This window comes from Rhinatrema bivittatum, chromosome 2 (genome assembly GCF_901001135.1).
Source record: "Rhinatrema bivittatum chromosome 2, aRhiBiv1.1, whole genome shotgun sequence".
Lineage (NCBI taxonomy): Eukaryota > Metazoa > Chordata > Amphibia > Gymnophiona > Rhinatrematidae > Rhinatrema > Rhinatrema bivittatum.
This window is the reverse complement of record NC_042616.1, coordinates 145482146-145498391: the sequence shown is the minus strand read 5'-3', so window position 1 is coordinate 145498391 and position 16246 is coordinate 145482146. Positions and strand designations below refer to the sequence as shown.

General features: G+C 42.4%; 1 protein-coding gene across 1 annotated transcript in view; it reads left to right on the top strand.

The window, feature by feature from the left end:
• Window positions 1-16246, top strand: part of SPAG6 (sperm associated antigen 6) — a 334049-nt gene that overhangs the window by 116642 nt on the left and 201161 nt on the right. The window contains exon 4 of the mRNA XM_029588711.1: window positions 1979-2162. Within this exon, the coding sequence (XP_029444571.1) occupies window positions 1979-2162 (184 nt within the window). The remainder of the gene's footprint in view (window positions 1-1978; window positions 2163-16246) is intronic.

The window sequence follows — 16246 nt, the reverse complement described above, 5'->3', positions numbered from 1 at the left end:
CGGGCACGGGGGCGTGGCTACGGCCCGGGGGCGTGGCCGCACCCTCCGTACCCGCCCCCAGGTCGCGGCCCGGCGCGCAGCAGGCCCGCTGGCGCGCGGGGATTTACGTCTCCCTCCGGGAGGCGTAAATCCCCCGACAAAGGTAAGGGGGGGGTGTAGACAGGGCCGGGTGGGTGGGTTAGGTAGGGGAAGGGAGGGTAAGGTGAGGGGAGGGCAAAGGAAAGTTCCCTCCGAGGCCGCTCCGATTTCGGAGCGGCCTTGGAGGGAACGGGGGGAGGCAGCGCGGCTCGGCGCGCGCAGGCTATACAAAATCGATAGCCTTGCGCGCACCGATCCAGGATTTTAGTGGATACGCGCGGCTCCGCGCGTATCTACTAAAATCCAGCGTACTTTTGCTTGAGTCTGATGCGCAAGCAAAAGTAGGCTGATCGCGCTTCTTTTAAAATCTACCCCTATACTATTATAGCAATTTTACAAAGTTACTCGCACACATAAAATACACTTACATGTGAATATCTTATGGAAATTTCAATGACATATATTGTAGCAGTTTTCAAAAGCCCATTTACATAAATGTGCATTCATATGTGTAAAACCCAATTTTCAGCATGTAAATGCTTTTTAAAATCAAGCCCATAACTTTACTTTGAAAATACTTGGTAAAGTCTGAGTATACAAAGTACATGCAGACTTTATCACTATATGAGATGTTAGAAAATGATCTTCTAAATTCATATGTTGCAAAAACAAATTGAAAATAACAGCAGAGGCACAAAAGCCAAGGGGAGATGAAAACAAAAGGCACGAGAAATGTCAAAATAAAACATCTAGGAAGAACCCAAATAAATTCTACAGGGAGTTGGGGGGAAGAACTTTAGAGCAGTTAAAACACTACCAACCAAAGTTGAAATAGAGAAAAGTTCTGTAGAAATTTATATGAGGATACCTTAGAGCCCAATAGAGAAGCAGAATAGCTACAGAAGAACATGGATAAAGCAAACATCAAAATTCTGGAATGGTCTGAAGTAACAACAAAAGAGCTGGAAACCAGGTTAAGAAGCGACTTGGCCCTGATGGAGTGTGAAACATTTGTTCAAACATTTAACATTTCTCCACCAAGACCTGGCAACCTACAAATATCAATCAATCAGACAACCAGAACTGAAATCACAATGGCTAGTAACAAGAAGAACAGTTTTCCAAAGGGGAGACTCAAGTAATGTCCTCAGTCACCCATACCCAACACACCCTTGCTGACGAGCAAGGTTCATTCCTCTCATGGTATGCCCAAAACAAAACTATTTGGAGTTCTGGAAAAGGCAGCCATCAGAATTGCAACTGTCTGACAGATAATACAAAATATAAAACAAGAAATGATGTCCTTTAAAAATAATTTTGTCAGTTAAAACATTATGAGTGACATGACCTGTTTCTAATGCTGTCAGGAATCCGGATGGTATCTCACATGTAGGGGTGAATCTTGGCATAGTAAATCCTTCTGTGCACAAAAAGGCAATGATAAAATGTGTATCAGTGAAAAAAAAAAGTTAGATTATCAGTAAAAATCTAGAAGACTGCCAATAAGAAATATTTTCATGAATTGACATTGTGGCCTGCCATGCTTTAGTAGCATAGGAAATGTGCAGGTTAGATAGTTTAGATGTGAAAACAGGGTAAAAGCCTGTTTCTATTAAAAAAAAAAAAAAAAAAGTTTAGAAATATATTGAAAATGCATTATTTTCAATTTTGTTTTGTTTTTTGCTAATATATTAATATGAGAATAGCAAGAATTATTGAATAAACATAAATCAAACCTCAAGTCTCTAAGTGGCTTTCTGTATCTTTCTTTTGGTTGTGGGTTATATTTACTGTTATTTTAATCTCTTAATGCAATTTACTTGCTTTATAATATCTGATAATATTTATGTATTTTGCTTTATAATAACTGATAATATCTATGTATTTTGAATTTGAATAGCGTTTCTACAAAAAGGCAGCTGCCTTTGTACTGAGGGCAGTTGCCAAGCATTCTCCTCATCATGCCCAAGCAGTAGTTGACTGTGGTGCTCTGGATACACTAGTAATCTGTCTGGAGGATTTTGACCCAGGAGTAAAAGAATCTGCGGGCTGGGCGCTTGGGTACATAGCAAGACACAATGCAGGTAACAAGATATTTGGATTCAATGTTTTTGATTTCTGGAAAAGCCTACACTGCAAATTTGTTTGTCTGCTAGTTTTTGGGATATCAAAATCCTGTGCTGAGTTTTGCTAGATGTACACTCTAGGGTTAAAAATACTCATTTGTGTATCATGAGACTCCTAATACAAGCTGGAATAGTTCTGTTGTTTTGGTAGTTAATGTAATTAGTAACTTGATCAGTATATGCTCGTCTCTAATATCTTCACGGATGATTGTGTGTCAGAACTGTTTTTGTAATGTTCAAAATAGAAAGTGAGTGCAAAGCATGAGGAGAAAGTGTGTAATGGGAAAAGAGAAAAAAATATATTGCTTACTGTTTTAATCATGAGTAAACCCATTGTGGTTTAAACCTGGATATGTTTAGATTTGAAGTTACTTTTTTATTTTAAGCATTCAGACTATAAAGGCAATATGCTGTAACTGAACTTAGGTAAGAGGGTTCAGTGCATTTCAATTAGCATGGAACTAACTAGATAATTAAAGCATCTCAAAAATCCCTTATATGTCTCTTGAATTTGAAAGCAATCACTTAAAAATCTAATTTACCACTGAGCAGTAAATGAGTGAGAGATTTCAGGTGCAGAATAATGCAGGCATCTGTTCTCTGACTACAGCCATTAAAATATACTTGTTGTTAGTTCATCTGTACTGAACACAGTAATCAACCTTTCTATTTTTTTGGTGTATTAATCTTTTTTTTTTTTTTTTTTTTTTTAAATCTAAACAAAAAATGTACAAACTGATTCAGCTAAATTTTAGCCACTCAAATTTTGGGCACTCTGGATTGGGGTAGCTTTGGGAGAATAATTTAGCGAGCTAGTACTATAAGAAAATTAAACTGCCTATCCCTGTGTGCAAGAGTAGCTTGCTTGAATCTTAGCCGGATATGCCCAGAGCCCCATACTCAGTGATGCCTTCCCTTACTCCCACTTTTAGAGTCTTCAATAACCTTTTCAGAAGGGGGGGAGGTGAAGAGTTTTTTTGGCATTATCAAACTGCTGGGATTTGGTGTTGAATGGAGGGAGGGAGGGAAGGAGGATTGCCTGAATCACTGGGGGAAAGGTTCTTTAGATTTTAGAGGTGTCACGAGCTGGAATTGGAGTTGGCAACTACCACGTGCTGGAGGACAGGGAGTGGGCAGGGTCTTTGGATGATCAGGGTCTTTCACAGGATCTACCAGTCTAATTTAAGGAGTAGGCGAGTAGATCCTCTTCTAGCTGCATGCGGTTAGCTATTAACCAGCAATAATATACCAGCTAGCTTGTGACTGAAATTGCTCTTAAACTTAATGTTCTTTATTGCACTCAACTATCCTCCTACAGAGCAGCTTGCCAGAAATGTACTCCTAGATGACTAGTTCAGAATGTGTTCAAAATACGTATACTCTGCTGTAGGTATTTTTAAAAACACATACTGTTCAAATTTTATTATGTTGCTTGTTGCATATACCATCTCCTGATGAAAAGATCCATAAATGACCGCATGGAGCTGCTTAATAAAATGCTGTTGTGAACTAAGGTGATAGTAGTTTATTTAGTTAGTTGAATTCTTCAGGTTTTGTTTGGGGATGTTTACATGCAAGGGTTATGTTTTACAATAGGAGAAAGGTGAGAAACAGAGATTATGGCATTGAATTCTGGCGAGAATTCTTGATAGAACTACTTTTTTGAAGTTTAATGAGACCACAGTTACTTTTAAAGGTTACAAGAAGATAAGCAAGCCCTAGAGCTCAAGGTTTCCTTATGGAAACCAATTATAGGGTTAATCTTTGACATTCTTGATGACCAATAGAATGACTAACCATGGCTGAGTACTTTGCCTGTGTCATATATGTAATTATGACTAAATTGGGGAAGCAGACTATGTTTGGCTAGTCATATGAGATTGTTTTTGCTTTTTTTCCCTATCTTGAAATAGAATGGGATAGGCAGAATTATAACAGCTAGTATTGCAGGCCATAGCCAGGATGGCTTGGACAAATTATTCCAAGATCTGAATGAAAATGAAATGTAACTGAATGTAAATGTAACTGAATGTAAATGAATGAACTGAATGTAAATGAAATGAAATGTAACTAGTTGTCTGTTAACGGTTTAATATGTGCTATATGAATGTGTTTTGTGTATTAAGTGGTTTAAACTATAAACCGGAGTGAAGGCAGCCTGCTATACTTCGGTATAAAAAAGAATCAAAATAAGTAAATAAATAAATAAATAAAGATCTGGAATATTTCATCGAAAGCCCAGAATAGAGAAGCCTTGCAAAGAGGTTAAATGATTATTCAAAGCCCTTTAAAATCTAGTTTAACTTATAAACCTGTTTAGCTAAACTTAAAATTGCTTGGTGGAAATAAATATTTGCTCTTTGCTTTAAAATACTATACCTTTTTCTATTTCCTGGGCATTAATATAGGGCAATATATTAATATGTGTTGTTTTTAAACATATCTTTATTACGGTAATGCACAGGTTACAATGACAAAATTTTAGTTGTACAGTATGCAGAACGAAAGTTCCAGCACATTTATCATTTGTTTTATCATAACAAAAACTGCTATAGCAGTAACAAGACTGAAAGAAACCAATACCCACACTACCCATACAGACCGTCAAACAATCATTCATCACTCAAATAACCCCAATGGACTTCCTCCCTAGAAAGATTTATAAGCATCCAAAAAATGTTTCCCAAACTATAATATAATCAACATTCAATGCTTATGAATCAGTTTCGCATTCGCATCTTCAGTGGCTCTCCATTCCCTCATTTGGTGGAGCCAGATCCGGCTCGATGGAGGATTAATATTCTTCCAACACTGCAATGTTACTAATCTCACTAGAAGAAGAGCAATTTGTCTGAATTTAATATCACCTCCCGAAATAGAAGCAGCCCAAGTAATGTCTCCTAAGATCAATACTTCTCCAAGAAAGGGTGGCTTCCACCCCAATACTTTCTGCAACGTGTCCAGTATAGCCTCCCAATGAGCATAAAGAATGTTGCAGAGAAGAAAGTTGAGTCAAGATGGCAATAACAACTTTACATTTTTCACATTGATAGGATGTCAACAGCCCCATTTGATGCAATCTTGCTACTGTATAATAACTTCTATGTATAATACGAAATTGCTTCTCTTGGAGTTTTGTATTTACTGATCGTTGGTGACTTTAATATGCCAGATGTAGACTGGAAAATCCCATCGGCAGAATCTAAAAACAGTAGAGCGATAGTGGATGCCATGCAAGTATCTTTGTTCAAACAAATGATATTGGAACCCACGAGAGAAGGAACTATACTCGACTTAGTGCTCAATAATGGAGATAACGTCTCTGATGTCAAGGTGGGCGCCCACCTCAGCACCAGTGATCATCAAACGGTATGGTTTAATATCACTAAAAGAATATGGAAAAGAAGCACAAAGACCAGAGTTTTACAGTTCAAAAACACAGACTTTGAGGAAATGGGGAAGTACCTAGAGGTAGAACTAAATGGATGGGAAAATGAGAGAGATGTGGATCAGCAGTGGACCAATCTAAAAGGAGCAATCGCCAAGTCAACTGCTCTATATGTTAGAAATGTAAAGAAAAGCAAAAGAAAAATGAAACCTATCTGGTTCTCTAAGGAAGTGGCTGACAAAATTAAAGCTAAAAGAACAGCATACAAGAAATATAAAAGATCCCAAAGGGAGGAGCACAAAGAAGAATATTTGATTCAACTGAGGGAGACGAAGAAATTAATCAAGTTGGCAAAAAGTCAAGCAGAAGAGAGGATTGCCAAGGAGATAAAATATGGTGACAAAACATTTTTCAGATACATCAGCGAAAAGAGAAAAGTCCAAAGTGGTATAGTGAAATTGAAAGGTGGAAATGATCAATGTGTGGAGAGAGACGAAGAAATGGCAGAAATATTAAACGAATACTTCAGCTCTGTGTTCACTAAAGAAGACCCTGGAGAAGGACCATCTCTACACAACAAGAAACTGGAGGGGAGTGGAGTAGATGAAAATCCTTTTACAGTAGAAAATGTATGGGAAGAGCTAAAGAATCTGAAAGTGGACAAAGCCATGGGGCCTGATGGGATTCATCCAAGGATACTGAGGGAGCTCAGAGATGTGCTGGCAGGACCGCTGTGCGACCTGTTCAATAGATTCCTAGAAACGGGAGTGGTGCCGAGTGATTGGAGAAGAGCGGTGGTGGTCCCGCTCCAAAGAGTGGGAACAGAGAGGAGGCTGGTAACTACAGACCGGTTAGCCTCACTTCGGTGGTAGGAAAAGTAATGGAGTCACTGTTGAAAGAGAGAATAGTGAACTATCTACAGTCCGGAGAATTGATGGACCAGAGGCAGCATGGATTCACCAGAGGAAGATCCTGTCAGACAAATCTGATTGACTTTTTTGACTGGGTAACCAAGGAATTGGATCAAGGAAGAGCGCTCGATGTCATCTACTTGGATTTCAGCAAAGCTTTTGATACGGTTCCGCACAGGAGACTGGTGAATAAAACGAGAAGCTTAGGAGTGAGTGCTGAGGTGGTGACCTGGATTGAAAACTGGTTGACGGACAGAAAACAATGCGTGATGGTAAATGGAACTTTCTCTGAAGAGAGAGAGGTTTTAAGTGGTGTACCGCAAGGATCGGTGTTGGGACCGGTCCTGTTCAATATCTTTTGTGAGCGACATTGCGGACGGATAGAAGGTAAGGTTTGTCTTTTTGCGGATGACACTAAGATCTGCAACAGAGTGGACACACCGGAAGGAGTGGAGAGAATGAGACGGGATTTAAGGAAACTGGAAGAGTGGTCGAAGATATGGCAGCTGAGATTCAATGCCAAGAAGTGCAAAGTCATGCATATGGGGATTGGAAATCCGAATGAACTATATTCAATGGGGGGGGGGGGGGGGGGGGGGGGAAGGCTGATGTGCATGGAGCAGGAGAGAGACCTTGGAGTGATAGTGTCTAATGATATGAAGTCTGCGAAACAATGCGACAAGGCGATAGCAAAAGCCAGAAGAATGCTGGGATGCATAGAGAAAGGAATATCAAGTAAGGAAAAGGGAAGTGATTATCCCCTTGTACAGATCTTGGTGAGGCACCACCTGGAGTACTGTGTTCAGTTCTGGAGACCGTATCTACAAAGAGACAAGGACAAAATGGAAGCGGTACAGAGAAGGGCGACCAGGAAGGTGGAGGGTCTTCATAGGATGACATACGAGGAGAGATTGAAGAATCTAAATATGTACTCCCTGGAGGAAAGGAGGAGCAGGGGTGATATGATTCAGACTTTCAGATACTTGAAAAACTTTAATGATCCAAAGACGACGACAAACCTTTTCCATCAGAAAAAAATCAGCAGAACCAGAGATCACGAGCTGAGGCTCCAGGGAGGAAGACTAAGAACCAATGTCAGGAAGTATTTCTTCACGGAAAGGGTGGTGGATGCCTGGAATACCCTTCCGGAGGAAGTGGTGAAGTCTAAAACTGTGAACGACTTCAAAGGGGCGTGGGATAAACACTGTGGATCCATCAAGTCTAGAGGGCGTGAATAAAGTGGAGGCATTCAAACACTGCACGGAGCGGCAGTAGCCACAGCGGCATTCAAACACTGCACGGAGCGGCAGTAGCCACAGCAGCATTCAAACACTGCACGGAGCGGCAGTAGCCACAGAGGCATTCATGGAGTGGGATGCCAGTGGCCAGTAGTTGGTGTTCCACCTTCACGGAGCGGAAGGATGGAGGGCTGCTATTTCCAAAAAAAAAACCAAAACAAAAAAATAAAAACAGGGGTGGGTAAGAGTATGGGGCGAGGGGGTGGCCTGCTTGTTGCAGCGGTTGCTACCCTAATTGAGAGCTGGATGTCACTTGGATGCAGATACAGAGCTGCTCTCTAATTGGGTGGAGGGGGAATTAGGGCTGGAGGGTACTGGAAGCCAATAGTAACAGGTGGGAGAGAGAAAAAGGGAAAAAAAATGGATAAAGTGCGTAGCTTGCTGGGCAGACTTGATGGGCCGTTTGGTCTTCTTCTGCCGTCATTTCTATGTTTCTATGTTTCTATGTTAATTTTACAAGAATAGCCCGTAACTGGTCTTGTGTAACCATAGTACTAAACTCAGTAGATCATTGATTTGCTAGTTTTTGCAATACAGTATATGATAATTTTTCAGATCTTAATTTGTACAAATAAGATATTTTGTTTCAAGTTTCACCCACTCCTCAAAGTTAAGATGATACAGAATTAACATCCATAAATGTTGGAGACTGATGCAATAAAGAGGACACATAATGTCTGACTTGGAGATATTTATTTATTTAAATTATTTTAATATACCGATGCTCAAGACAAGTCTTATCGTACCGGTTTACAATGGAACTAGGGGAAAAACCACATTAACAACTATGGAGAAGACAAAGTTACAATAAACAGGGAGTAAAAACTTGGGCATTAGGAGAGAGGAAGACGAAGTTCAAACGAATACAACTGGAGAGTAATATTGTTGAGCAGCGAACAGTGGCTTAAGTAGTGGTACATATATAGATAAACATAGAGTTGCTTGATTCTGTGGGTAATTTATCATAAGCAGTTACTAGGATAACATTTCCTGCGGGGTAAAGAAGCATAACATTTCCTGAGGGTAAAGGAGCAGTGGAGAAACCGGGTGGGTGTGGGGAGGGCAGGGACCGGAGCGAGACGAGGCGAGGTGGTGGGGAAAACTGGTAGGAAGGAGGGGGGGAGGGTGAGAGAGTCAGTACTGGTTGGTTTGAGGCTCGTTCAGCTGAATGCTTGCGCGAACAGCCATGTTTTCAGTTTCTTTCTGAAGGAAAGATGGCATTGTTCCTGGCGTAGATCCGGGGGTAGTGAATTCCAGTGGAGCGGTCCCGCTGTCGATAGTGCTCGTTTATGAATGGAGTTGTGAACCAAGGTTAGAAGTTAGGGCTGTTCAGCTTGAAGAAGAGATGGCTGAGGGGGGATATGATAGAGGTCTTTAAGATCATGAGAGGTCTTGAACGAGTAGATGTGAATCGGTTATTTATACTTTCGAATAATAGAAAGACTAGGGGGCATTCCATGAAGTTAGCAAGTAGCACATTTAAGACTAATCGGAGAAAATTATTTTTCACTCAACGCACAATAAAGCTCTGGAATTTGTTACCAGAGGATGTAGTTAGTGCAGTTAGTGTAGCTGGGTTCAAAAAAGGTTTGGATAAGTTCTTGGAGAAGTCCATTAACCGGCTATTAATCAAGTTTAGTTAGGGAATAGCCACTGCTATTAACTGCATCAGTAGCATGGGATCTTCTTAAGTGTTTGCGTAATTGCCAGGTTCTTGTGGCCTGGTTTGGCCTCTGTTGGAAACAGGATGCTGGGCTTGATGGACCCTTGGTCTGGCCCAGCATGACAATTTCTTATGTTCTTATGACAAATCAAACGAATCTTTTAGCTGCTCAAATGAAAAAATATAGTTATCAGCCAGGGAATATAAATCTGATACAAATATTGAATGTTTCTTCTGCCACAATTGGAATGCATTATACTGCATGCCAGGTTTCAAATGCATTATTGCCCATTATTGGCAATAAGCTTGACTTTTCATAATCGGCACCCCACCGGGAGCATACAAATTTCCAGGCTTGATGTATGGCTTGAAGCAGTGGATAAGACTTTAGACCCTTTGGAATATTTTTATTGGGTAAATGTAATGTTGCCCATGGAGAATTAGGAGACAAAGCTGAGTCAACTAATCCTGGCATACAGTACTGATATTTATGTAGATACCATTCTTTAGCAAATTGAAATTGACATGCAAAATTATAGAAACGAAAATCAGTCAAGCATATTCCACCTATGCTACTTTCTTTCTGCAACGTAGTATAACTAATATGCATAGCTTTGTTTCTCCATAGGAAACCCATTACCCAAAGACTGCAACCACCGGAAATCTTTCTTCCGAAGCCAACATCATCTGCAATCTATATAATAATTTAGGAAAAAGAACTATCTTAAACAATGTAGCCCTACCTGATTGCAGGAATCCATGACTGCAGAGTCTACTGAAGAGACTCTATAACTGGCAGTATATTGAGGTAGTAAATCTGCTTATAGTCAGAGGAAAACTTTAACCCTAAATATGTATAACTTGATGTAACCCATTTCAAAGGAAACACCCCAGGCCATGAATGTAAGTAAAGTTTAACTCAGTAAGCCAATCTGGGGGGGGAGGGTCTTTTCAAACTCAATTGCAGGTACAGGGTCCTGAGAACAACCTTGACCAATGGTTAACTGTTTAACTCCCTCCCTCCCTGCCCTTGTACCCACCCACTCCTGGGGTTGGGTTTCTGATATAGTCTGTCTGATACAAACTCAAGAAAAAAGAAGTTTACAGTGGGGCTCAGGTGGGATAAGTCCTGTGACCCACAGACACCCATTCTACACAATTGCGCAGCCCACAATATCTCCCCCCCCAATTACACGGGTGACAAGAAACCCAAAAATCAAACAGGATTATTGTTGGCTCTGGTAGACTAAGACCAGGTGATGCGGGAAACACACGCTCTCAAATGACACAAGTAAAAAATGCCTTATCTGCAATCACATAAGATAAAGCTCTGGTGAAAGAGGTTTGACGTGGTATCTGAAAAGAAGAAGAGAAAGGAGGTCACGTGATGTGGTGAGCCTGGGCGGTAGGGAAACCCGGAGCTCCGAGTGCCTGTACTCCATTGGCGCGAATCCTCTTTTTTAATTGGGACCCACGACGCACAAAAGCAGAAGGACAGTAAGTCTGCATGTCAATAATTCGATATATGAATAAAACTCCACCCCCGATGGCAGCGAGAGCAGGGAAAAAAGAAAGAGAAAAACCGCGCGGCCCCGATTCCAAAATGGCCGCCGCGAGCGAACCCGGCGGGGACTCCCCAACTTCGGGGCTTTCCCTGCAAGCGATCGAGAAAGTAATTAAAGCGGCCCTGGATGAAAAATTAGCAGGGGTAAAAACGCAATTGGGAGAGGTTCAGATGGCCCTTGCTGAGCTGGTCCCCCGCCTTGACCATGCAGAGGGGAGAATCTCCGTCCTGGAGGACGATGCAACCCGGCTGAAACTAAGGCAGAAAAACAGGGGACATTACTTACCCAACTCCTGGAAAAGATAGATGACCTAGAAAATCGGGAGAGGAGGGCTAATTTAAGATTTCTCGGTTTCCCCGAAGCAGTGGAAGAAAGAAGCCTGGGGAGGTTCCTGGAGCAATGGCTCCCGGAGGCACTGGACTTACCAGACCTTAAGGGTGTTCTCAAAGTGGAGAGAGCACACAGACTGGGGGCAAAAAGGCCTGAAACATCCAAGCCACGCCTGGTTATTGCTAAAATACTCAGTTTTGCCCATAAAACTGAAATATGGAGGGCATACCGTCGCAAACAAAATCTCTTGCATGACAAGCATACCATACGTATCTTCCAAGATTATTCAGTGAGAGTATCTGAATTGCGCAAGGGTTTTTCCCCAGTCTGTTCTCAGTTTTACCAAAGACACATCAAATTTGCTCTCCAATATCCTGCCAAACTTAGGGTCTGGTATGAAGACAAACAACACATCTTTCAGACCCCTGCGTTAGCCTCGGACTTCCTGGCCACACTGCCCGTACCGTAACCTTTCACCTGTGCCTGCTCCACATAACTCACGAGCGAATATGCTAAGTGTTTTCACACTACTTTATGTACTCGGCAGAGTATGCAGTGTTTATACCATGCGGAAGCGGGCACCAGTTTCTAGAGGACAAAGTGGGACCACCGAGTCCTTTTTTTTTTTTTTTCTTCAGCCTGCAATTCGGAATTGGGCATCAGAACTACGAGCTATGACACTATTGTTTATTAATCTACCCTTATGTTCGCCAGCACCAGTCAGCTCACGTTTCATGGACGAACGGGAATCCACGTCCATAGGTACTTTTGTTTCCTAACCAACAGGTGGTCATCCTGTTTTTTTTTTTGTTTTCTTTTTCCTAGCAAAGGCATAAACAGGGGGTCCCAATTATATCTCTCATCCACATGCCTCATTATGGAGATACAGGCACTTGTACACAAATCAAATGACCTCCTCGCCTCCACGGTTGAGGCCTTTCTATTTTGGACTCTAGGGATGGGGTTTTTGTTTTTTTTTGGGGGGGGGAAGGGGGGACAGGGGGGAAAGGGGGGGAAGGGTGGAGGGGATAATTATACTTCCTTTGCTCTATGTCTCACAATATCAGTATCACGTATCACTGGTCTAACGCTGCAGGTGTGCGTTTCATCGCTTCCATGTATTCCTGTTGGTGGCGAGAGGGGGGACTCTGCTGGGAAGTCTCACCTCACCATTAACCAGAGGCCTATTGGCTTTCGTTTTATGCATAATTTCCTATTTTTCTTCTTTCCACCATGAACAAGCTCATATCTTGGAACGTCAACGGGCTAGGTTCACCTATCAAAAGGAAAAAAGTTTTAAATCACCTTAAACATTTGCACGCTGATATCGCAGGACTTCAAGAAACTCATCTTACCGCTGAGGAAAGCCAAAAACTTCGTTGCGACTGGATTGGCTCGTGTGTCTACTCAGCTGCAGTACACAGGAAAGCGGGTGTTGCCATTATGATTAGTAAAGCCGCAAATTTCCAGGTTGTTCAAAATATCGCTGATCCTAATGGGCGATTCATCTTGGTTACGGGACATTGGAATGCTACGCCAGTCACAATTTGTAATATCTACGCACCAAATGAATATTCGCACAGTTTTTTCATCCAGATATGTAATTTAATTCTTACACATGCTTTTGGACAGATTTTTCTATTAGGGGATTTTAACTATGTCCATGATGTAACTATAGATCGTCACCCCTCGCAAAGCCGAGTCACAACAACGTCTAAGAAGGGGATAGCATATTTATGTCAGCGTCTACATCTTTTAGACATATGGCGTGTACTTCATCCTGCCGAAAAAGACTATACTCACGTTTCTAGGTCCCATATGTCCTTATCGCGAATTGACTATATCCTCATCTCACAATCCATCTTTTTTCAAATTAAACACGCAACCATAGAAACACAAGCAATCTCGGACCACTCCCCAATTTCTGTCACATTGACCTCAAAGTTACCTACCCCACAGGAGAGAACTTGGAGATTTCCCAATTATCTTAAAGATGACTATACATTTCGGGAATTCCTACAAGGGAAATGGAAGGAGTATGCAGCGAATAATCAGCAACACCTATCTGACCCTCATCTCTATTGGGAAGCAGGCAAGCGGTCCTAAGAGGGGAAATCATCGCCTATGTTCATGCACGAAATAAACGATTACATCAGAATATCCTCGAGCTCGAAAATAAACTAACGCAGTGCAAACAAAGGATGATCCAAACACCTTCGTTGCAGCACCGGAAAGACTACTACCAAGTCCTGGGACATCTTAACACGCTTCTACACACAAGGGTGCAATCTTTCCTCCTGAGGGGTGAACAACAACTATTTCAATTTGGAAACAAAACGGGCAAATTAATGGCCAACCTGGTCCGTACAGCGCGAAGAAAAACTTTCATCAATAGCATGACCCAGGCCACGGGTACCACGACTCGTGATCCCATGGAAATTTGTGAATGCTTTCGTCAGTACTATGAACAACTCTATGCGCCGGATCATGAAAGAAACGAAGAATCTGAACGGCAGTTTTTTCAGGATTGCCCTTACCGCAGCTTAATGCCAATCAGAGAACCTTTCTGAACAGACCACTTCAGCCTTTTGAAATTTCCCACGCTATCTCTATCACCCACACGGGGAAATCACCTGGCCCAGATGGCCTTTCTTATGACTTCTACAAAATACTTCAGCAACAAATAACTGACCCGTTAACCAATTTTTTTACCGAGGCTCTCTCCAAGGACACATTCCCATCCCTCTTTAATCTTGCACACATCACAGTACTACCTAAACCAGGTAAAGACCCGCTGCACACCCTCATCGTACCGTCCCATTTCATTATTGAATTGTGACTTAAAACTTCTGGCAAGGGTACTTGCTGACAGACTGAATGTTCTATTACCTTCATTGATTTCCCCCCAGCAAGTGGGTTTTGTGAAAGGGCGCTCACCTCATGCTAACATCTTAAAGCTAATAACCGCGATGGAAATATGCCAAACACAACAAATTCCTGCACTGGCCATCGGGTTCGACTCAGAAAAGGCCTTTGATCGAGTGGCATGGCCGTATCTCTTCTCGACTCTGCAGCGCTTTGGCATTTCAGGGGAGTTTCTTCAATTCATTCAGCTGTTGTATGCCTCCCCAGTTTCCCGCATTGTCGCGAATGGCTACCTTTCTAAAGATGTGCATATCGTACGAGGAGTGCGCCAGGGCTGCCCGTTATCCCCGCTACTGTACATTCTTGCCATCGACCCCCTGCTACGCAAACTGGACCAGAGTGCGATTATCAAAGGGTTTGGGGGGCCACACCAAGTATTCAAAACAGCGGCCTTTGCAGACGATGTTTTGGTTTTTCTTACCCAGCCGCACTCTTCACTGCCGGAGGTTCTTCGAATCCAGACTCAATATGGGCGTTTTGCGGGCCTTAAGATAAACCAAGAAAAATCTGAAGCTATCGATGTTACAGGCACGATTAGCACTACATGGACTGGAAACTTTCCATTGCGTTGGGTCACCAAAGAACTTAAATATCTGGGGATCAGAATACCTACACGGATAGAATTCTTTTATAAAGCCAACATTCAACCCCTTCTGGACCAATCCATACCAAATTTCAACAATGGCAAGCCCTACCGCTCTCCCTCACGGGAAGGATACATTGGTTAAATGATCCTTCTACCTAAATGGCTTTACGTTCTGCAAATGACGCCGCTGTGGCTCACCAAAACTGATAACAGAAAATTCCAAACCAACCTTCGCGTTTTTCTCTGGCGTGGTAAGCGCGCACGACTGGCTATGGATGTCCTCATGGCCCCGGTGCAAGCGGGTGGCATGGGATGCCCGAACTTACCTTTCTATAACTTAGCTGTATTCTGCGATATATCAAAGATTGTCTAATGTCTACGTCTACCTATATCCCTTATCCATATTGCTGGAGTGGTGTGGGGTCTCCACTTTAAACCATCTTATGCAAGTACCCTCCCACGCGGTGCCGGCACGCCTCAAACTTCACCACCTTTTACAAACCTGTCGACTGGCCTGGAGTGCCTTTTGCAAGATTCTGAATATCCCGGAAACATAACACCTCTCACACAACTGTGCGGGAACCCGCTCTTCCCACCGGGACTTCACAAGGGATCCTTTTCCATGTGGCACACTCGAGGGCTGATCTATGTACATCAATTTTTTGAGGAGTCCACCGACAGGAGACTTACCTTTGAGGAGTTGCAAACAGCATATTCGTATCCCCAATGACTCGTATGCCTTTCAGCAAGCAAGCCATTTCATTACTAGCCTTCGCTTCACCACCAATTCATTGCAAGTCTCGCGGAACATCAGGAACATTTTACAGCTGGTCACCACACGGAAAACCTCTATATCTCAGTTGATGAAATCAGTATATGCTGTTACTAAACCATCGCTGCTAGGCCCTCTGTTCCTTAAATGGCAGTCATGGCCGAAATGCACAATTACGTTCAATGACTTTCAGAAATCTGTGAGGGAGACTCACCTTATATCGGGAAACGTACTACTTCGAGAAACCAACTATAAATTCTTGTGGCAGGTGTACCTTCCCCCATTGAGGGTAGCACGGATGCGACTACTACCGTCTGATAAGTGCCTCAAATGTATGACCGAGGTGGGAACCTACGTTCACTGCTTTTGGGAGTGCACAGTAATTTACTCCTTTTGGGAACTTATTTCTGAGTTTTGCTCACAAATACTTCAACTATATACCACTAGATCCCACACTCTGGCTCTTCGGTGATCCCGCCTTCCCTGATGGGCTTGCGGAAATTCAACGGCTTCCTACTACAGAAGGCGGCCCTGATGGGAAAAAAAGTTATATTACTTACCTGGACTTCTAACTTAGCGCCGAATTATGAGGTATGGTTTAAAA